Below are 22,612 nucleotides of genomic sequence, written 5' to 3' on the forward strand. Positions count from 1 at the left end.
TTGTTAAATAAGCTAGCCACCACCTAGCTAGGTTGTGTTTAATGGTATTATTATAATTAATGTTAGTAATTAACATTTAAGAAGAAACAAGGTTAGGCAGCTTCCTGATTATGGGCCTCATAATTAGTGTCTTAATAGGAAACAATAGGCACTCTTTTGTATAATTTCCAGTTGTCTTCTTGAGCATGCTTGAGACTCTATTGCTCACACCTTCAAATTCTAGGTTTAAGGTACAATGTGGTCTATTTTCCTCTAAATGCTCTGTTTTTTGGATTTCATCAAAGAAGATAAATTTGCTTCTTTTGTTAACTTCTAACCCAACATGTTCATTTATATGGTTTAACAAAAATCTCCTCTTACTAATTTGAAGTTATTAGGTCAAGTTGTTGGTTGGATTGGATATGTTGCTCAAAAGTAGACAACTATCAATCAATGTAATGTATGGAGTTGATAGATCAAACTTAGGATGGTGACAATTTTCTTTCTCTATGGCCCACTTGAGTTGCAGAGGATAGAAGAAATGAGCATATCAAATTATTGCTGCAAAGATTTTTTTTTTTCCTTTTAAATTAGGAAAAATATTATCTTTTAAAGAAAAAAATGTTCTGATGATTAGCCACCAAACAATAGAAAAGATAGTTTATGCTTTTTTCATAGATGAACTCTCTAAGTTGTCCATAAGTATTGGGGGCAATGTTCTGGTGTGGCCTGCAAGAATGTATTCAACTCCAGTTCAAAACTACAATGCTCCATAATTCTCCCTCTTTCTCTCTCTTATTACTAAGTAAAAGTGTTGTAATCTAAGCCATTGATTGAGTATAGAAATAAGAGCGTGAATAGATCTCAGCCATCCATTTCAGTGTGGTCTCACATGTATGCATGTGCTCCAAAATGGGCATCAAAAGAGTGTTTTGGACTGATGTTGAAAGAGCCAAATCCAGTATCCCTTCAAGTCAACCTAATAGTACTCCTTTGATAGATAGAGATGTTATCTTATTGCAATCAGTAACTTTTGGAAGAGAGCAAAATTTCTGTGTGAGTTTCATTCCCATAGCCAATGGTGTGAATAGGTGATCAAGGAAGTTAAAAAATACTTCCCAATTTTGTTTTCCATCATTGACTTCAGAATCTACAATTAATGTAATAAGGATTTTTCTTCCATAATTAGGGCAGAGTTTAAATTCTGACCATAAATGATAGGACATAAAAATTCGACATTTAAATTTGTTAAAAAGAAAAAGAAAAAAAAAATCTTTTTTTGCATGTCAATATAATTAGGGCGGTAAACGAACCGATTTAAGCCGAGCTTTGGTGAGCTCAAACTCGTTCAAAGTAACTATAAACAAGACAGAGCTCGAGCTTGAGATCGAAACTTATCAAACTAAAACAATTTCTTTTTAATATATATTTATTTGAATTTTGGCTTATTAAGCTAGTTCGTGAGCTTAACTCGATAAAGTTGACTTGTAGATTTTAACTTGTTGAGCTTGATTCAATAAAGCTGGCTTGTGAGCTAATGAACTGAGCTCGAACTCGATTTATTTATTATACGAATTCGATAAACTTATCGAATGAGCTCGAGCTTTTATCGAGCAGAGTCTTGAATAGCTCACGAGCGGCTTGTCTTATTTACAATCTTAAATACAGTGCAATTTGGGAGAAATAGCAATTATCATTAAATATACAAATGATAATGGGGTTAATCCTTAGACAACCATTGTTTTCTTTTGAACTGGTTAGGAACACTAACCATAGCTTTTGCACATTGTTTACAAGTGAAAATTAGAAGTTATGTGAAAGCAATGGTATTCAATTCATGCCAAAAGAAGGGCATTTTATTCTATTCATCATCATTGGCACACTCTTAACTTTTGAGCTGGTTAATTGAACTATGTGCTACTAGTGGTCTTTTGATCCTTATAATCCAAATTTCAAAAATTTTCAGAGAGTAAATATTTAAAATTTTTAATCCCAATGCATACGTATGTGAAAATATTATGGTTACCGTTTCCTTATCATTTGAAGAAAAAAATAAAGAATTTTTATCATTGAAGGAAAAAGAATGCATTTTTATTGTCTTACCATTTGAGGAAAAAGAGAAGAATTTTTATCATTTGAAGGAAAAAGAAAGAATTTTTATGAATTATACTGCCAAGAAGTTTTTAGCAAGAGAACTAAAAGGCAAAAACCTTCGAAAACAATTCAAAGAAAGAAATTAAAAAGCATAGGCTTTTTTCTATTAGACCTAAAAAGGGTAAAAAACCTTTAACATCATCCACAGGAACACTGGAAGAAGTCCAATGTGAAACAACAGTGCATTACCTGAAATTTCACAGCTATAAAAGGGGTGAGTGTCTCTTCTATCATTCTAATGTGGAGCCTACAGAACCCATATATCGTCAGATCCATCCTATTGGGTCCCATTTCCCTTCCTCCAACGGTGCTTCTGTTTCTTGCACACTATTTCCCTCACTTTCTCATAGACATAGAAAAACAAAGCAACACAGTCTTTTTAGTTAGACAAAGAAAGAAGTGTGTGAAGAGTTGTTCTTTTTTGTTTTTCAGAAACTGTTTTTAAGGGTCTTGTTGGGTGAGTAATATTTATATTACTTTCTTTTTTCCTTTTAACTAGAAACCGGAAAGGTAAGCAAATTTTTGTAATAGGTTTTAAATAAAAATCCTTTTTTTGTTTTGAAATGGGTCACTATCAAAAAGATGAAATCTATCTCTAAAATGGTAGTAAAATACAATTACTTTCAGTTTGAGACCATGAACTTCTATCTCTCTACTTCTCTATCACTCTCTATCTCTCACTGTCAATACTCTCTCTATGTGATTGAATAATCATTTGTCCTTTTTATTTGCTTGTGGTAATCGTGTATGTCAAGGTGGTGTCACCTTTTTTGCAGGTTGGCTCAGTTCATTGTACTGATAATAAACTATACTCGAGAGATTATCTGGGTTCCTCGAAATTTGAATTCTTATGGGTTCAGCATTCAATTTTTTAAACTGGTTTGATTGGTTTTAAGGCTAAAGGTTGAATCTTCGTAACCGAGTTCGAGATTTGAAGCCTAGTAAAGTAAGTTCCCAGATCTAAATTATAAATAAAATGTTATTTTAGTATACTCAAATCTGAAATGGGGCTTCTTTATTCAAAGTTTCTTCGCGTCTTAACCTGCTAGTTAGATCTATTGTGAAGTTCAAGTTTTTATTGACGAGTTCTATAGCTTTTTCATTCAACTTGACGCCATATATTTTAGATGAATAGCACGTTTGAATTACTTCTTAAAGATTTCAAAAGGATAAATATTCACTACTGTTACTAGTTTTTACCCCTTTAGGCATAGCAGTTCAATTTTGTAATTATTTTTATTGCCATCTCTGCATTGCTTCTTTAGGTATTGAATTTTCTATTTTGAGCTACTTATTGCCATTGCAGATTATCTTCTTCAAATTTGCTCATTAGGAAGGTATTTTGTTTTCCGTCATTCTCCTAGATATCTAGGGCTTTGCAGTTTAGTTTGAGAGCTTCTGTTCAATGTCTGGCGATAAAGGTTGATTTTTTTTTTTTTTTTCTTTTTGAGATGAGTCAACAATGTTAAAGTTTTTCTTGGTTTGTCGTGTGAAATTTCAAATTTCTTTATATGTGCGGACTGTTCTTTTTTTCATGTTTATTAGCTATTGTAACTGATAATAGTGAACAACGACACAGTTTTGCTGGTGCGCTTTCAAATGTGTCTATTTCACTTGGGCAGTTCTTTTACTGAACTAAGTCATTATGTATTTCAGAAATGAACTCTCTTATTTAGAGACCACGCATAGAATCTGATACGCTCAGGAAAGGGGGATTTTTGAAAAATGGATGTCCAAGAAGATAGCTCCAGATTTGGTGTGTTGCCAGTAACCACTTTAAGGAATATGTCATCATCATCTTCGGCATTCTTTTCAGCAAATCAGTCACCTTTCTTCTCTCCAAGATCACCAACGTGTCAAATATCTGAATCAACAAGGTCAGATGCTCAATGTGACAGTATTCATTTAAGCGGTGATCCTCTTAGCTCTACTTCAGGAAATCCAGAATATGCATCTCTTGCAAATGTCACAGGAGCGTTGCCAGAGATGTCGAGGGATCCAGTTGCTGAAAACGGAACTGACTTCCAGAAGTTTGATCGAATATTTTCCTCAACTGGCATTTCTAATAGCTCCCCATATTGTTACAACTTTGCCCATGATAATGATTATTCTGGGTTCAGGGAGAAGCACAGAAAACATGGGAGAAGCCATGAAGCATCACATACTCCAGTGTCAGTTTCCCTTTCCTGTAACAGACTGAGGAGCTGTGATGTCTTTCTAGGTTTGCATGGTTGTAAACCTTCTTTGCTGAGGTTTGCTAATTGGCTTCGTGCTGAATTGGAGGTTCAAGGGATAAGTTGTTTTGTATCTGACAGAGCTCGATGTAGGAACTCACGGAAACATGAACTTGTTGAGAAGGCAATGGATGTTTCTTCTTTTGGAATTGTAATCCTAACGAAGAAGTCATTTCGGAATCCATATACCATTGAGGAAATGCGGTATTTTGCAAGCAAAAAGAATTTGGTGCCAGTATTCTTTGATTTGACCCCAGACAATTGCCTAGTCAGAGACATAGTTGAGAAGAGAGGAGAGTTGTGGGAAAAACATGGAGGTGAATTGTGGCTTTTGTATGGTGGATTGGAGAAGGAGTGGAAAGAAGCTGTTAATGGCCTCTCTCGGGTTGATGATTGGAAACTGGAAGCTCAAGAGGGTAACTGGAGAGATTGCATACTGAGAGCTGTCACACTTTTGGCAATGAGGTTGGGAAGGAGAAGTGTGGTAGAACGGTTGACTCAGTGGAGAGAGAAGGTAGATAAAGACGAGTTCCCTTTCCCTCGAAATGAGAACTTCATTGGTAGGAAGAAAGAATTGTCTCAACTAGAGTTCATACTTTTTGGCGATGTCAGTGGAGATTCAGAAAGAGATTACTTTGAGATAAAGGCAAGACCCAGGAAAAAGAATTTGACTGTTGGATGGAATAAGAGCAGTTCAATGGAAGAAAAACGAAGCGAGAAGGGAGCCAAAAAAGGTAAAGGGCCAGTTGTGTGGAAAGAATCTGAAAAGGAGATTGAGATGCAAAGCACAGAAATTTCTCAAAAGCAGCGGCAAGTAAGACCGAAGAATGGAGGACGTTATGCTAAGAGAAAAAGATCAACAAAGATTGTATATGGGAAGGGGATTGCTTGTGTATCTGGGGAATCTGGAATCGGCAAAACGGAGCTTCTTCTGGAATTTGCCTACAGATACCACCAGAGGTATAAGATGGTTCTATGGATTGGAGGAGAAAGCAGGTATATTAGGCAGAATTATCTGAATCTCTGGTCATTTCTGGAAGTTGATGTTGGCATTCAGAATTGCTTAGAAAAAGGCAGGATGAGAAGTTTTGAGGAGCAAGAAGAGGAAGCAATTTCTAGAGTTCGCAAAGAGCTAATGAGAAACATTCCCTTTTTGGTGGTTATAGATAACTTGGAGAGTGAAAAGGATTGGTGGGATCAAAAACTTATAATGGATCTTCTTCCCCGCTTTGGTGGAGAGACTCACATCATAATTTCCACACGACTCCGTCGTGTGCTGAATTTGGAACCCCTGAAACTCTCTTACTTGTCAGGTCTTGAGGCAATGTGTTTAATGCAGAGAAGTGGGAAAGACTACTCAATTACAGATGTCGATGTCCTCAGGGCTATAGAGGAGAAAGTGGGAAGACTAACTTTGGGCCTTGCAATAGTAGGAGCAATTTTATATGAGCTACCTATAAACCCAAGCAGGCTATTGGACACCATAAATAGAATGCCCATGAGGGAGATATCATGGAGTGGAAGTGAAGCTCATTCAGTCAGGAGAAACATTTTTCTGTTTCAACTGTTTGAGGTATGCTTCTCAATATTTGATCATGCAGATGGGCCAAGGAGTTTGGCAAGCAGGATGGTTCAGGCCAGTGGTTGGTTTGCACCAGCTGCTATTCCTGTTACTATATTAGCCTTAGCTGCAAACAAAATGCCTCGAAAGCACAGAGGGAGACATTTATGGAAAAGGTTATTGCATTCCTTGAGTTGTGGTCTTACATCATACATCAGAAGGTCAGAGGCAGAAGCATCTTCCATGTTGTTGAGATTTAATATTGCAAGAAGTAGTACCAAGGAAGGCTATATCTATGTCAATGAGCTTGTTAAGCTTTATGCGCGCCAAAGAGGAACAATGGTAGTTGCAGAGGCCATGGTTCAAGCTGTCATCAGTCGTGGATCTATATCCCACCATCCAGATCATATATGGGCTGCATGTTTCCTGCTATTTGGATTTGGCAATGACTGTAAAGCCGTCGAGGTGAAGGTGTCAGAATTGTTGTACATTGTTAGAGAAATCGTTTTGCCTCTTGCAATTCGGACATTTATTACATTTTCTAGATGCAATGCTGCACTGGAGCTCCTTCGCCTATGCACTAATGCTTTGGAAGCAGCAGACCAAGCTTTTGTTACCCCAGTTGAGAAGTGGTTGGACAAATCACTATGTTGGAGGCCCATTCAGACGAATGCTCAGTTGAATCCATATCTTTGGCAGGAGCTAGCCCTATCAAGAGCCACTGTGCTGGAAACTAGGGCAAAGCTCATGTTGAGAGGGGGACAGTTCGACATTGGGGATGATTTAATAAGGAAAGCTATTTTTATTAGAACTTCGATTAGTGGTGAAGATCATCCAGACACTATATCTGCTCGCGAAACTCTAAGCAAGCTCACCAGGCTTCTTGCCAATATTCAGATTTACACTTCACCATAGGCTATATTTCTTGTAAGCAAAATTTACAGTAGTAGCATACAAAAGTTCTCAAATAAAACTATCACAAACATTTTAGAGATTTTTTTTATACAATTTCAAGTCAACAAATGACACATTCCCATTACTAAAATTTCCCCGTTGTTACACATGCATTTCTGACCTTATTTTGACATGCTTGTTGTTGCATCATGCTTCCTTAAATTCTTCTTCTTCTTCACTCTATTGCTTTTTCTGAATCAGACAAAAGGAAGAGGGGACCTATTTAATACTTAGCATTTAAGATTTGGCCAACTCGGGATACATTGCTGCTGCATCAGATTTTAAAACAGGATATTCTTGTACAAGTAGCCTTGCATCCCGAAACATGCTATTTCTAGGAAGAGGCCATTGCAGAACATTATATGGCAGGAGTTCTTTCCCTATAGACAACCATATGTGGCGTCGGCGCGTTGGGAATGATCATTGTTGTTCTTCCCTCATTCAGCAAGAATGGTGATCATAAATGAAGTTGCCTTCTTGTGGCACTATCAATGGCGAAGGTTGATGATCCCCTGCTCTATTTCTGGTTCTGTAGTATATTACTGCTAGACTGATGAGTTATCGTCAAAGTAACCTCTAATACAGCCTCTATGGAGATATATTTTAGTGCTTCATATTGGTGCAGAGTTGAAACATGTAACAGACAGGATCTCTAACCAGGGCCAATTCAGAAATCTTTTCTGCTCTATTTATTTATTTATCTAATTTATTTCATTCTTTCATTTATTTATGACTATTCTTTGTTCGGAACCTGACATGTAATATATAGAGGCAGATAGATGATATACACCAACATGGGCATCTCATCTAAGAAACTTATGACTTATCACCTTTCCCTGCACGCCAAACAAAAAAGAAAAGTGCATACAAGCTTATGATATTTATAAATTTTTTAGTCGATTTGTGACCAAAAACAAGGGTATACATATGTAAGATTTTAAAATGCAGAAATTTGAAAATATAGAAATGATACTGGAAAAGCGAAATTTTAATATAACTTGACATGGGGAAAATGAAATTTTTATGCAGAAGAGGACACGAAAACGTTTCCGAAACTCATATCTGAGAGTTTCCATACACCATAGCTGTAAAGCAACATTTGTCTTTGAAGCGAAAGTTGGTAGTACAATTTATAAATCTAGAAAATCTTCCAACTATATCTTTCAACAAGCACTTTCAGCTTTTTCAACTGTTTAATTTGTGCAGATGAACTGCTTTGGGGTAAGACACTGAGCCAATCAATAAAGAAAAGGAAAAGGGTTAGTTTGCTTTCAACATTTTCCTGTTAGGGAATATTACAGTTGTGGGTTGCTGGTACTTTTTCCCCCCTTCTTGAGTCTGATTAACCAACTAAATAAAAAGCTGCTATCCACTATAAAAAGAAAGACTGAGCTTAGTCAGTGACAAAGTTGTGTTTACTGTTTCCTGTGCATTACTCTTTATTCCATAAAGGTCAAGTTTTTCTTTCTTCCCCTGAAAATACACAAGAGAACCAAAAGATAAATATGGGATTTCAGAGTTGTAACTTTATAATTAGAAACTTATTCCTAAACAAAAAGACTTTTAATTAGAGTTTAGGTTCAGTTCTGTCAAATCAATTACAAATAAACAAAATCCAAATTTCTTTTGCAGAGGAGAAAAAATTAATGCTTTTGAAGGAAAAGGAACTTATTATTTGAGATGGAAACGAGAAATTTCTTATATAGCGAATAAATGAATATGAAAAATCTCCAAGAAAAGATATAATAATTAAAATCAAAATCAACAAAAAGGCATAAAATTTTGCCCTCACGCAGGATCGAACTACGGACCTTCAGTTTACAAGACTGACGCTCTACCACTGAGCTATAAGGGCACATATAACCTTGGCCTAATTTTTCAATATATAGAACAACATAGTAATTTAAAACGCATATTTTCCGTACACTGAGCCATCCAGAAAATTTTCATTCATTTTTTAAAAATTTAAATTGTTAGTGTTTTATCATTTTTTTCCTCAATAAATGGTAAAAATACTATCATCACACTAGAATTTCATTCTTAATTGGTTTAGTGCACGAGGTGAGCCCTTAAATTATGCATTTTCATAAGCAAAATGGTCAGAGATGCTCTCCAATGGCCAAGTTTTGTGCCAAAAAAAACAAAATAGTACTAATTGATTAGACAGGAAAACAAGAGGAAATTGTGAGATGAGAACCCATAAATCATGCCATTACAGGGAATCAGAAAGGTTACATGTATAAACACCATTTTATGCATGCAAACAGCTAATTAGTCCCAACAATAAATGAACATCTAAGGCATTGATCCTGAATTGCATAATTTACAGAACATGCATGGAAGATAAAGACAGGAGGGGCCAGAATTTTTTCCATAAGCCTTCAGTTCTTTTAAGGGTTTTCATTTTCGAAGATCTGAATATCATATACAGATACAGACAATTAGAATGCACTTATACATGCCATTAAGGATCAGCTTTGCCAGCAACTTGGTCATCCTCAGAGGCATAATCATCATCGCTCAGCTCTTCATCGCTCGATTTCTCTTCCGGTTTGGCTCCAATGTCCTCTGCCTTAGCATATTTCTCACAGTATTCTGGAAATCAAATAGTTCTAAGCAATATGAATTAAAGAAACAAATGACTAACAGAAAGAAAATGGAGTCAAGCTCCGTTAGGAATTTTGTAGAGATGTACAAGTTCTCCCGCTAGAAAATGATACTGCACTGAGTTCTAGAGATGTTTTACACTGTTGTACATGTACAAATCATAAAGGAAGGAAGATCGTAATCAATGTAGCCTCAACATTGATGGAGACAAGGTCTATTGCAGACTTTTCCAAGTTTCATTCAATAACTTAACAACTGTCTTTTGCTTCATATATCACTACTCAAAGTTAAAGTTCAACCTAAGTAAAGACTCTTCAGCTACATATTAATGCTGCATTGTATAGTTCTTATCTATCTTCGACCAAGAAAACTTTTTCAATATAATCTTGTAATCACTTCAATAACTTCTGATTTCCAAACCAAATTAGATGAATTGATCAAGACAACCAAACCATACTGCGTTAGGGCCCCAAATAACTTACATGGTGAGAGTTATATACCATTCTCACCTAAATTATTGTCACCTCGTCCTTATTGAAACAGTGAACTGAATTTATGTTGACACTATTCAGATCAATTTAAAAGGCAATGAATGATAACCTTTGATATAAACTCATGCTACATAAAAGACAGCACCATTTGCTTAAGAAAATGAAGTCTTCCTTGGCAATGGCTGAATTTCTGATCAGAAATTATAAAGAAATGTTTTCCAAGCAACTTTTTCGATATTCAACGATGTACAATTATCTACAGCACTAAAAAATAATCAAATGGTTCACATTCCCCAGGTCTTCAGTGAATCATGCACGAAATGCAAGTAATTACTGATTGCTCTTTCTATTCAATATTATAACTTGAGAATGAACAATAACTGATGCATACAGAAAAAAATTTTCATTTAATTGGAGTAACAGTTTTAGTATTCTGTCAAGATACTAGGAAATCGCAGTATAAAGATCCATATTCTTTCAAAGGATCTAATCGTGCCCCCTGAAGGTCTGTGAAGAGAAGTCAAGGTACAAGTTTGACACCTCAGATGTTCTAACTTCTAAGCACACTTGATTTTAAATGCTAACAATTACTATTCTAAATTCTAACATTGAAAACCCCATTGGAAACATATTCCATTTGATCCAATGAAAACAAATGGAGCAAATTGTAACAAGTAATGGTGTGAGCTACCCACATAGGCAGATACCAATTAAATCCACTAGCAACTTCAACAACCCAGATACATCATATGATGGTAGCAACCAAATAGCATTCAAAATACTACCAGTTATCCAGTTACTTCTCCTTGGAATTGGGCGAAGCAACTATAGATACTAAGTAGGAATGCAAAAATGCTAAGAAACTGGAATAGGAATTACTTTTGATTACTCATCAGGTTCAAGGTTGAAACTCCAAATTATTTGCCGTAGTATGCTCTCAAACCTCCAAGGTATAGATAGAGTAGGATTACTGTTATGCGCAACACACAATGGAGTTTCTATGTCCAGCCTCTTATCAACTTCATTGATTTTCTTTTCAAAAACAGTTATGGAGTGAATTAAATCAAGAGATTAAAAAAAGCAGCTTCGAGTGGAAGTATCTTAATCTTAGTTTACAGCAGCTAAACAGAAGTCATAATGTGAGAGTTCATAATTCAAGTTTAGACTTGCTACCTTTTACTCTCTGTTCATAAGCAGAGCGATCACGCATCATTAGAGCAGCAGCTTCTCCATTCAATGGATCTGATGGATTGGGATACAAAAGAAGCTGAGGAAGAAACACTTCAAACACATTTACCAGATCTGGAGAGGATTGTAGGGAAAAGGAAAGAATCAACTTCAAATGATAACAGCACAAATTAAAATTGATGAAAGAATTTGAGACTAAATATATATATATATATATATATATATATATATATATATATATACACACATAGAACCTCCCTCCGTAGTATATAAACTGTATGTAAAGTAAACATAGTGCTGTAGGTTTACCAAACATGGGGCTCCAAGTCTGGTTGATAACATCTAAACAAACTGAACCTGACCTGAAAATCAAAAACAGTTAACTCTTTTGTTAAAAATGAAAAGTCACCAAATGAAAACATATAACATTTGAACGAGGTAAATTCTCTTGTAAAATCATCATATTTTAAGGTGCACTGGCTCACATTTCATCAACATTTGGATGGTAGATCTTATTGACAAAGCCAATAGATGGAGATTTATACGGATAAGCATCTGGCAGTTCTACTCTTATCCTCCACACACCTCCCTGATAAGGACCTGACATGTTTCAATGAAAACCAAGAAAAGACATAACCTATCCGTAAACTTCCCAATATACTTTATCCTCATCGAGGAAAATCAGTGAACAACAAAGATGCAGCTTACAGAAACTAAGTTAGATAAGAGGATACAACTCATCAAAATCACACTCCACTAGGCACTAAAAGCAAATGGTCACAATTTTGATTATTCATCAGTGATCAAAACTATTCATTACAAAAAGCCAGAAATAACCAATGATAACAGAAGCAGAAAGAAAAGGTAAATATTCATTTGTTACCATTGTCAAGGACAAATCTGCAGCTCAAAGTATCTGAACAAGTCAACACAGCTATACAAATAATTCAACACACAAAATAAAAAGAACCCACAAACAGAACATCAAAGAAAGTTCAATTAATCACATAAGAAACAAATTAGATCATAGAAAATTGTAAGAGAAAATATGGGTATAGAAGATTGTACTGTCTTTTGGTCCATTGAATTCAACATAGAACTCTTGCATGCCATCATTGACCATCTCCACCTTGTAATCACTCATCATCCTAGTTAATCCAAATCAAAGCCCAGAAAAAAAGAAAATCAAAAAAAGAAAGAAAAGAAAGAACAATCAAATAAAGAATTATTTCAAAAAACATATAATTACAGCTTCATCAAATCCATCTCCCTGCGTTTGCTTGGAGAAGACATTTTGCTCTTATCTTTTTAGAGAGAGAAAGAGAAAGGTGAGATGAGAAGGAGAAGTAGCTTTTTTTTTTCCCTAATGAAAAGAGAGACCCAGAAGAAGAGCAGTAGTTCAGACACCAATGAGTGAAACTAGGTACTAGTATTTATATGCTGTAGTATCCATACATGGGAGCCGACTTCACCATGGTATTTATTTCCCATCACAGTAACTTTTCTAACTTCATATATTCTTCACTATAGCTAACAAAAGATTAAGACATTGTATTATTTATTATTTATTCATTTTAATTTCTTATTTTTTTTTTTTTGTTATTTTTTTAACTCATCAAATTGTTGAAAAATAATTTAATAATTAAAAAAATAAAATTTAAAATCCCTTGTTCCAAAGATGAAAACTAATTAGACCACTGACTAGCATCTAAAATTAATTTATCATCATATTTATTTTTTCTTACATTCATAATTTATTATTTAAATTTTAATAATTGTATTTAGTCTTCCTTAAAAGATTAAACTTAAAAATTTTTCATATATAACTTGTCATTTACATGTAATATTTTCATTATAAATTGATAATATATATATGTAATGTTAGTAATTGAAATTATTTCAATTACTATTATCTTCCGTTAAATTTAATACTTTTTAATTTTTTTCAACTCGTATGATATTTGTAAAAAATCAAGATAAAATTAATTATTTTATTTCAAATTTACCTTTATTTAGATATTTTGATTAAGTTTTATCTATTTTTAATTATAAAGAATTAACTAAAGGGTAATTTAATTAATTTTTATTTTAAATTGAGATACTGTAACATATTCTCTTTTTTTTTCCGACCGAAACATATTCTTAATTCTTACCAAAAATTAATAAAAAAAAAACAAAATTAACCGAATAGATGTAGTAATAATTAAAGTTTAAATAATTCAAACTTTTACATCATCTATTCATTCAATATTAAGCATTAAATACTCTGTTTCCTGTTAAAATAAGTGTCGTTTTTATAATTTCAAAACTCCATTAACTTTTTTCCTTTCCTAATCTATCCTTATTTGTTGAGTATTCTACTCATGAGATAATTGTCCATCAATCACTCTTTTAATTTAATTGGAGAGCAAATAGATATTTTATACACTAATTTTTGTAAAATTTAAACTATTAATTATATTCTTTAGTCTATGTGTCGAGTTAAAGATTGTCGTTGATTTTGAAACAGAGGACGTAATTAGGTTACCAATGAATAAAATTTGAACATCCTGCCTATTTTTTCTTTATTTGACTTCACAGCCCTTCTTTATTGTTTTTTTTTTTTTTATGAAATCACTCTATAAAAATATTTTAGTAATTAGCAGAATTTTATCACATTATTAAAATTAAAATTTATTATTAGCTGCAATTGAGCAATATCATATATATATTTGTAAGTAGTTTTTTTAATAAAAAAATTGTTTAAAGAATGCAAAGTTTCTATTTAATGATTGGTTGGAGGATTGGTGAACCTAGAAAATGAAATAATGGATGGATAAGAGGATGGTGGCATGAATATTATATAATGACTAACATCCATGTATAAGCAAGCAATTGCCCAAAACTGAGGAAACTTCATGCTTCTTATGGAAAAAAAAAAAAAAAAAAATATTTCATACTTTGTTGAAGGATGGATATGTATAAAATATTTTTCTATTACACCTAACCATTTATAAAATGGAACAGATAAGGAAAAAAATTTATTTTCTATTATCTAAATACTAAAAAAAGTTCAATCTTCTTGAAAATTCATAAATGTGAAATGTTTCATGTACTGAATCATTCTTATTGAGAAAAAAATTTACTTCACGAGTCTTTTCAGTCTTTTTTCTAATGATAACTTTCATTTATAATTTGGTTTCTATAATTGACAAGCTACTATCTGAAGGATACTGTGTCTCTAAATTACAAAATTGAAATCTTCAATTTAACATGTTTTGCTATTCTAATTTACAAGTTTTGAGGCTGACTGCTATACAATTTTTTGTAGAAACTATATATAAAATCTGCAAATTGCAGGTGGGTATTTATCATATATAATATAACATAATTAAAAAAGAAAAAGGCATGAGTTGAAAATCCAAAATATAAGCTTTGGAACATTGAGATTCTTTATAGCTTCATAATCATATTACTCATCTCACATTCTTTATCTTTTTGTTTTGCCTGTCAAACAATTTATAACACATTTATTTTATATATATATATATATATATATATATATATTTATATTTCTTAATTATAATATTTGTAGCATTAAACAAGATTGGCTAAAGGTACTCAATAATGCCCTATCATCATCGTCCCATCCCATCCGGCACGCAATCCTTTTCTTTGTATATAGTAATTATATGGAAGTGGCATTATACCTTTCTTGTTATTTTGTTTTTTTTTTTTTTTAAGCCCCTATACAAGAAAGTATCTTCAATTTCTTGATTATAACAGGTTCTTGATCATTTCAAAATTCTCATTTTTCTTTCTTAAATTTTTCCATTCAGAAAAGATGATTAATACAAAACCTTATCCTAAATTGTTTAAAGCCATTGCTAACTTTCTTTTTCTTTGTTTAGAAATTTGATTTGATTTTGGACATAAGCACAGTAACAAGACTGAGAACCACTTCCTTTTCTTGTGTATTGATCTTCTTCATCTAGAAGACTAGAACTTCAGGAGCAAAACAACAAACTAATACACGAGAAGCAAAATGGCCATTGCCAAAACAAGTATCCCTGAGACCTTGAAACATGATATGAAGAATTGGCAATGGCAAGCCTTATGAAAACAAATAAATTACAAACTTGAAAGAAACGGCCGTCTGTGTCTAGCTCTCTCTCTCTCTCTCTCTCTCTCTCTCTCTCTCTCTCTACCTCCCACCACCCCGATTTTCCTCACCCGAGTTGTTCACCCAGCACACGACCACGTTCAATAGAATGCTGCCATCTGAATCAGTAGCACAGCTTCCAACCTGATGTTGAGCAGGTGCATAGTTCAAGATAACTCGATGGATGACTAAGAATGGAGAAGTTTAGCACAGAATGCAAATTCCCTCTTCGTAGAGCCAGCCGAAATCGCCCCATGGCTTGGCTGGCTCCAATTCCATTTTTGCACCTTTTCATAATTGCATCAGTATCAAATGTGAATCACTAATCCTGTCAAAATTATCTGGGGCATCAAATGATGCATTACTGATGTGTAACAAAAGAACAGGTATGAACTTTGATCAAGGGTTGTAAAACCATCAAGGTTCAAAACAGAGTGAAAAATTCTTAAACTGTATCCTTTCTACTTGAAATCAGTGCACTGTTTATTCTCCGAACATACCAACGTGTCGGTGCCAATTGGTACCATCAGCGCTTTATGACCATAAGCGGCACCCAAGGATCCAAATTCTGATTCATCATCGTCGCTATCTATTTGTTTTGGAGTCACACGGTTCTGGTAACTTCTGCGCTGAACAAGAAAGACATTGAAGTAATAACTAACCAGCTCTTCCTTTGGCTTTCTAGGAAAATACTTTCGAGAATCATCCCAGAAGCACTTGTCTAGGGATGGTGGATTAAATCTCACCATATCCTTAAATCTCTTTTCTTCTGCAGCAGTCCATCCAAGTGAAATTTCCTCACCCATGCGATCAAATCTCCAACGATAGAACACATGGCCTAGTTCAAGTTTCAATTTCATTCTGTTTTCCGCAATGTGAAATCTGACACATTCAACAGAGCCAGGAAGCTGACAGCCACATGTACTGGGTCTTCCCTTACCAATAGAATCTGTTTCAAATGGGGAATTACAGTCTCCATTTGCCAGAGGCCATACTTGTGTGCCTAGCCATTTAGGGTCACTCTCAGAAACTTTACCAGTCCATTTAGGGACTTCAGCTTGAAAACGAGGACCCACTAAGGCATGCCTCTGGATATGTTCATCCCCAGATGGGTTGAGCGTTGTATTTGCAGCAGATAAATCATCAGGCACAAGCGGTTGCTCCTTTGGACCACTCTCAGACTCTGTCTTGGGAGGACTAGTCAATTTACTTAGAGGAGATGAACATGGATTGCAACAAGAGCAGAAACGAGGTTTCACCAAAGCAGGAAGCCGCTCACTGCACCTTAACCTCTCTGCAGACTGGTCACTAAGAGGGGAAACATCCTCATACATGGATGGATGCATCTTTTGATTGTTCTGTACCAAGTTCAAATTGTTTTCATAAGAGCACAAGAAGGACAACAATTAATTAAAATGGACTACTTTTTCAATCGCTAAATATACCCTTTTTGAAATCTATACACTTATGTTAGACACAAAGATGAGGATTGTCAACTTTAGGATTAAAACAAGATGGATAACACAGAGTTATGTAAAATCTAAGTTGAAGATTATAAATATGACTAAGGACATGTAACATATCCAATCTTAAACCAAGCCAAAGCGTAGAAAATTTCATGAAACAAAAATTTTTCATAGATTTTAAAAATTTTTATAAATAATGGAGGACATGACGACTGCATACAGTGAAATTTTTTAAGTCAACAACCAGGTATCTTATAATTTAAAATATATTGAAAGAATCATTTTATTTATATTTTTCCATTTGAATAATGGACTTGGTATTCTCACTAACTAGACAAAAAAAATTCAAATTACAAATTCTTTTTTGCCACAAACATGATGAAAAAGCAAGGAATGGAAGATGATAAAAATGACAAAGAAATTAATATTATTAACAAGCTGTGCTTCTACAATGAGACGGCAGAACTGAATGGTGTCCTTACAAAATATAATGCTTGCGGAATTCCAATCTCTATATGAAGAGAAGGCCAATTAAAGCATTAAAGCACATTTCAAAAATGTATTTGAAAGACTTGTGCTAATGTACATGCAAGGCAACACCTACTTATTACCTAAGATATAGCACCTCTAAAAGTCTATTTCTCGTATGCATCTATAATGAGCCTATTTAAATTGCATGTATGTGCTTTTGGGCATTTACAAGGTTTTACCACCACTACTCATCATAATCAAGTTTTCAAATGATCTGCAACTTGCATAAAATGCAAAATAAAATGTATCTTGATACTATCTAAATAGAATAGGCTTATTTACAGCTTGTATAGATTGCTTAATCAGAATAGGCATCGGTTCGTGGAATTGCTATCTTTGTAGTTAGCGGTTAGCAAAAGGAAGTGGGGCAATGTAACTACAAACTCCACAATGAAAATATATATTCCAAATCAATTTAAGTCTCAAGTTACTTTGGAACAAAAATTATCTTATATTTGGAACCAATGACCCTGAACAACAATTCAAAAGGGTAATAGCAAATTGCAATAATTACATTTCGTTATATTTTACTGGTATACTTGAGTTCATGCATGCACGTGTGTGTGTGTGTGTGTGTGTGTGTGTAATACATACAAAGCATGTGTGCCATTCTTGTTCTTTCTTGTGAGTTGACTTCATTTATCAGTATGGATGCTCATGCCTCTTATTGGTTTAATCAAGTGGGCTACCTAGGTTTTCAAAGGCAAAGGCAGAGCTTTAGACACAAATAAAGTCAATAAGTTTGCCATAGAAGATGAGATATGGATCATATGATACGGTGTATGTTAGTTATACTTTTAGCACCTCAATAAGATAAAATATTTCTGCTAGATGTTGACTCTAATCAGTACTAAATAATTAAAAAGCAATAGTCTTGGCTGTTGGCTAATAAATCTAGGCAACAAGAAAACATTGACAATCGTAAAAACTAACCTATGCAAGTGAGATGTACAAGTGCTAGTACTCCATACCAAAATGCAAAGAAAGAACCTCAGGCACAGGAAAAAGATGCAGATTTAGACAGTCGTTGAACCGCAGGAGTACCCATGTCCCTCCAAAAGCCCTTTAGAAATTCTACAACTATAACCCTCCTCCCAAATGAAATATAAGTTTAATGAGAAATATGTGAATGACAAAAGACAATATATCTTGATTACATTGAAAATCTTAAAACCTAGTCATCTATAGTATCGATTGTCAATATAACAAAATTAAATTAGTTTTATCATTCAAAATATTTCAAACTGGAACGTGACCACCAGTTTCATAGGTATGTATTTTTAGTTCTACCATGTAAGTGCAAATATTTATTGAAATACAGAGGGGGAAAAAACATTATCAAAACTTACATAAAAAAGAAAAGAACCAAGTAAAATCATTTTAAAATGTCAATTTGTTTCTTTTTTTCTGTTATTTGCTAAGTTTACTATATTTGATTCAATCCCCTTCTCTCCTCTTCTATTTTCTTCTTTTTTTCCCTCTCCTTATTGAGTTACCAGAAAAAGAAGAACACATTGCATGGAGATACAAAAAAGTTGCTTTTTAAAATACTTTTGGCCCCTCCCAAAATTAGATTTCTAGTTCTAGCTCCACCAATGGCTTTAGCTACAAAATAACTGTTGCAAAACAGAACTAAAATATTGAAGAGGAAAAAAAAACATAAGAAAAGCACAACTAGACCTGCAAAAGGGATCGTTTGGATTTTGATTCAATTTGCTTTCTTCGCATAAGAGCATCCCGAGCCCTGATGACCTGGGCCCATAATTCACCACCTTTATGTTCCTTCAATTTGGATAATGGTGGTATCTCTCCAACTGAAGAATCATCAGGACATTTTGCAATTTGGATCACCCAGTCCAGCATTCTTGATAGTGGTTCTCGTTTTCTTTTCCGTGGATTAAATATTTTCCTGCCGATACTGGGATCCAAAATCACAACATCATCAACATCATCATCATCAGAATACTTTTCCTTGCAATCACGAATTTTTTCGTCAGCATCAATATGCCTATTTCCAACACCATTGCTTACTTCATGTACATTTTTGGTATCCAACAAGCCTGTTTTACTGTTCAAAACGACCATATTGGTATTCTTTCCATTTTTCTTATATTTACCATCCTTCCTCTTCTTATATCCACGTGATAACAAACGTATAAACTCTTTCTCTAATTCCAACTCCACGGATAAACAACTAACGTTTTCATCAGTTTGACATTGCCCATTTCCCAATCTCCCATCTCTATAGCTTCTTCCCTTCAACCGTCTTTCCAACTTATACAAGTACTTAAAATAAATTAATTTCACTGAAGCTGAAGCAGCAAGATCCAACCCAAGCTCTTTAACCACAAAGTACCAGAAACCATTCACCATATCAAACCCACCTCTTTTTCTCACCAACCGAAAAAGTTTAAACAAATCCAATGATTCCCCATTACCAAGCAATGTAGGAATGGGCCTAATGCACCCCCAAGAAGCTGCCTCATTGGAAAAAACTGAAAGAACCTGATCAAACAGGCATCTTAGTTTAACTTCAGAATCTTCATCAGACTCGCCAACAACGTTACTATTCTTCACAGCATGAGTAACATCAGAGCAACAAACATTACCCTTGTGTCCATTGATGATATCCGAGCAAGACCCATTTGTTAACATCGACCATCCTGCCATGAACCTTTAATATATTTATTTATTTTAATTTGTTTGCCTTCTTAGCTCAATGCCCTTATAATCACAAATAAAAAGCACTAAGTTACTTTCTTTTATTATTCCGCGTTCAGAAGCTCAGAAGTTGATACAAGCAAGAAAAATCACTAAACGAATAGCTAAAACAGAACTAAGAAAGTTGACATAAATCTTGAAATTGGGCATGGCATGGCATGGAATAGTAATAAAAGAAGGAAGAAAGTTGCCAAAGCTTTAGCCTGTTCCGTTTTACCTCATTTTCTGGGTCTTGAATTGAATTTGCTTTTCTGGGGTCCGTGCCTTGCAGAGCCGCCAAATTTATGTTACAACAAAGAGGACAACACGAGAGCGATAGACAGAGGACATCCCACAATTAAGCTCGGAGAGGGTTTTGGATTCTTGAAAAAAATAAAAATAAAAATAAAAAATAGTGGGTGCCAGCCAGAGGAATTGCAGAATATTGGACTGGGATCTGAATTGAACACAGAGAGACACAACAGAGAAGATTTATGATTAGGGTCTCAAGCAATTGTAATTAACGCAGGAACCAACAATAAAAATCTCAACTTTATAAATAGAATCATAGAAAACCAGTGAAGGTCTTTTAAAATTTTTTTATGTTTAATTCTCGTTAATACATCGAAATTCTTTTTTTTTTTTTTTATTTTCTTCAATTTGACTACGAAAAACCAATTAATGTTCGGTTTGTTTTCCAAAAATAATTTCCTTTTTTTTTTCGAAGGGAACAAACAATTTACTTAAATTTTATTTTTTACATCTTCTAATATTTGGGTTGTTGAGAAAAATCAATTAATGAAAAAATATTTTTACCGTTAAAAAAAACAAATAGGAAAATAATTTTCTAACATTAATAAATTTATTATAATCTTATAAAATACACATCTATATTAATTTATATATTATTTATAGTCACCGCCACCGTTATCAATCGTTGTTAATCACTGTCTGCTACGGGCTACCGTTATCAAATGTTGTTAATCACTATCTGCCACTGGCTACCATTATTCTTTACAGACTCATCAATGATTACTACCAAATACTAATGACCGATACTGTATATTTTTTTGCATATTTAATAATAAAATTTCAAATATGAAATGTTTATAGTTTTGTAATTATAAATTTAAAATATTTTTAATTAATTTTTAATATTACAATCAAAATAACAAAAAAATAAATTATTAGAAACATATTTTTCAAAGATAATATCATCACAGAAAAGTAGCATCCAAAACTAAATTATTTTTCGAATAGACTTTTTGTTTTTGAAAATAAAATAACTAATATAGCATATATATATTATGAAATTAGTGAATGTCCTATATTAACTAGAGGTCTGTATTCTTAAAAAGTTCATAAAAGTCTATTTTTCTGAGAATTACGTTCATAATTTTCCTCCCTATTCTCCTAATTATGAGAACATTTTATAATAATTGGCAGTGTTTCAAAATGGTATGAAAATGAATTAATTGATTAAAATTTTCCATAATATTTTGATATAACAGGAATGAGATTCTTTTAAAAGGAAAAATAATTACTCAGAAATTTATAATAGAGTCATGTTTTAATGTCAAATTTAGTTTACTACTCTTCATTTTAGTTTCTTTTTGTTTTTGTTTTTGAGATTGGGAATTACTCTTCTTCATAAAAAATTGTTTTTATTCACTTAAATTATGTCACAAGTTTTATTTTTTATTTTTTAAATTTACAAGAAAGCAAATAGATGGACTGAGCTCTCTCTTTCCAATAATTTTCATAGGGAGTTATTTGATTGATTCATGTCGACCTATAAAAAAATTGAAAGTTGTAATTTCACATGATTGAAATGAAGATGCAAAAAATTAATTACAGATCAATATGTAGCTTAAAATATTTTTAAAATTAATTATTATTTAGTATGTAGCTTAATAATTTATTTTTTGAATAATTAAATTTAATGAAATTTTGTTTTTTATTAATGAGAGAACAAATAGACAAAAAATAAAATATTATGAACTATACGACAAGAGCAATTCTCCAGCTTCTTTTTAAATAACATTCATCAAATTCAGAATAACTTTTATAACAGAGAAAACTCTAAACTCAAATAACTTTAAACTCAATAACTCTCACTCTCATCATCAGTAGAATTTTACGTTAATTGGTTAAGGAAACAATGGAAAAAATCTTAAGAATATATATTTCAATCTGACTTAAAGCTACAATCACAAATGTAGCAAGTCCATCATAATCTGAAAGATATTGACTTAGCCATCTCGACTAGGCATCATTTGTTCAAATATTGGCAGTTGAGGTTATGTTGTTATGACATGAAAATTGGAGACGAGTATCGTTTCCATGAATAGGTAGGGTTGAACTTGAAGGAGGATGAGATGTCAAATCCTATCCTATTGTATCTGCACATGGTTTTATAATAGGATGACGAACATGGGTTATATATATACAGCCACGTGCTTTTTGGGTTCTTTTAGAAATAGAAATCAACCAACAATTTCATGGATATATTTAAAAGATACATATAAATTATAATTAACTAATAAGTAATTACAAAAACCAACCCTTAATAGTTTATACTGCCAAAAGAATAGCAATCACTAGAA

At 33.3% G+C, this 22,612-nt stretch overlaps 3 protein-coding genes and 1 non-coding gene across 9 annotated transcripts; 1 reads left to right on the forward strand and 3 right to left on the reverse strand.

The window, feature by feature from the left end:
* The first annotated feature begins 2,434 nt into the window (after positions 1–2,434).
* On the forward strand, positions 2,435–7,570 carry LOC105645784 (Disease resistance protein (TIR-NBS class)). 4 transcript variants are annotated; one of them, XM_037639704.2, is made up of 3 exons: positions 2,435–2,590; positions 2,910–3,079; positions 3,790–6,973. In XM_037639704.2, the coding sequence occupies exon 3, from the start codon at positions 3,859–3,861 to the stop codon at positions 6,841–6,843; it is 2,985 nt and encodes a 994-aa protein (XP_037495632.1). In that variant the 5' UTR covers positions 2,435–2,590; positions 2,910–3,079; positions 3,790–3,858; the 3' UTR covers positions 6,844–6,973. The 4 variants fall into 4 exon arrangements, with proteins under 4 accessions (XP_037495632.1, XP_012086866.1, XP_089576769.1 ...); XM_012231476.4 differs by adding an exon at positions 7,084–7,570 and having other exon boundaries at positions 2,489–3,079; positions 3,790–6,855; XM_089720644.1 differs by having other exon boundaries at positions 2,494–2,643.
* Positions 7,571–8,665: 1,095 nt separating this feature from the next.
* TRNAT-UGU (transfer RNA threonine (anticodon UGU)) lies at positions 8,666–8,737 on the reverse strand. The gene has a single exon. It is a non-coding gene; the product is annotated as a tRNA-Thr (tRNA).
* A 416-nt stretch (positions 8,738–9,153) lies between these two features.
* UBC5 (ubiquitin-conjugating enzyme 5) lies at positions 9,154–12,583 on the reverse strand. The gene is made up of 6 exons (XM_012231474.4): positions 12,418–12,583; positions 12,237–12,316; positions 11,654–11,768; positions 11,478–11,530; positions 11,154–11,282; positions 9,154–9,477 (listed from the first exon to the last, which is right to left on the reverse strand). Exons 1-6 carry the CDS (start codon positions 12,459–12,461, stop codon positions 9,347–9,349), a joined length of 552 nt encoding a protein of 183 aa, XP_012086864.1. The 5' UTR covers positions 12,462–12,583; the 3' UTR covers positions 9,154–9,346.
* Positions 12,584–15,094: 2,511 nt separating this feature from the next.
* Positions 15,095–20,591, reverse strand: LOC105645782 (ARID/BRIGHT DNA-binding, ELM2 domain and myb-like DNA-binding domain-containing protein). 3 transcript variants are annotated; one of them, XM_020683987.3, is made up of 3 exons: positions 20,245–20,591; positions 18,987–19,980; positions 15,095–16,667 (listed from the first exon to the last, which is right to left on the reverse strand). In XM_020683987.3, the coding sequence occupies exons 1-3, from the start codon at positions 20,247–20,249 to the stop codon at positions 15,771–15,773; spliced, it is 1,896 nt and encodes a 631-aa protein (XP_020539646.1). In that variant the 5' UTR covers positions 20,250–20,591; the 3' UTR covers positions 15,095–15,770. The 3 variants fall into 3 exon arrangements, with proteins under 3 accessions (XP_020539646.1, XP_020539647.1, XP_012086862.1); XM_020683988.3 differs by having other exon boundaries at positions 18,987–20,030; XM_012231472.4 differs by having other exon boundaries at positions 18,987–19,969; positions 20,245–20,590.
* Between the last annotated feature and the right edge of the window lie 2,021 nt (positions 20,592–22,612).

The sequence above is a fragment of the Jatropha curcas genome, chromosome 4, assembly GCF_041381405.1.
Source record: "Jatropha curcas cultivar XTBG-Jc1 chromosome 4, XTBG_Jcur_1.0, whole genome shotgun sequence".
NCBI classification, from domain to species: domain Eukaryota; kingdom Viridiplantae; phylum Streptophyta; class Magnoliopsida; order Malpighiales; family Euphorbiaceae; genus Jatropha; species Jatropha curcas.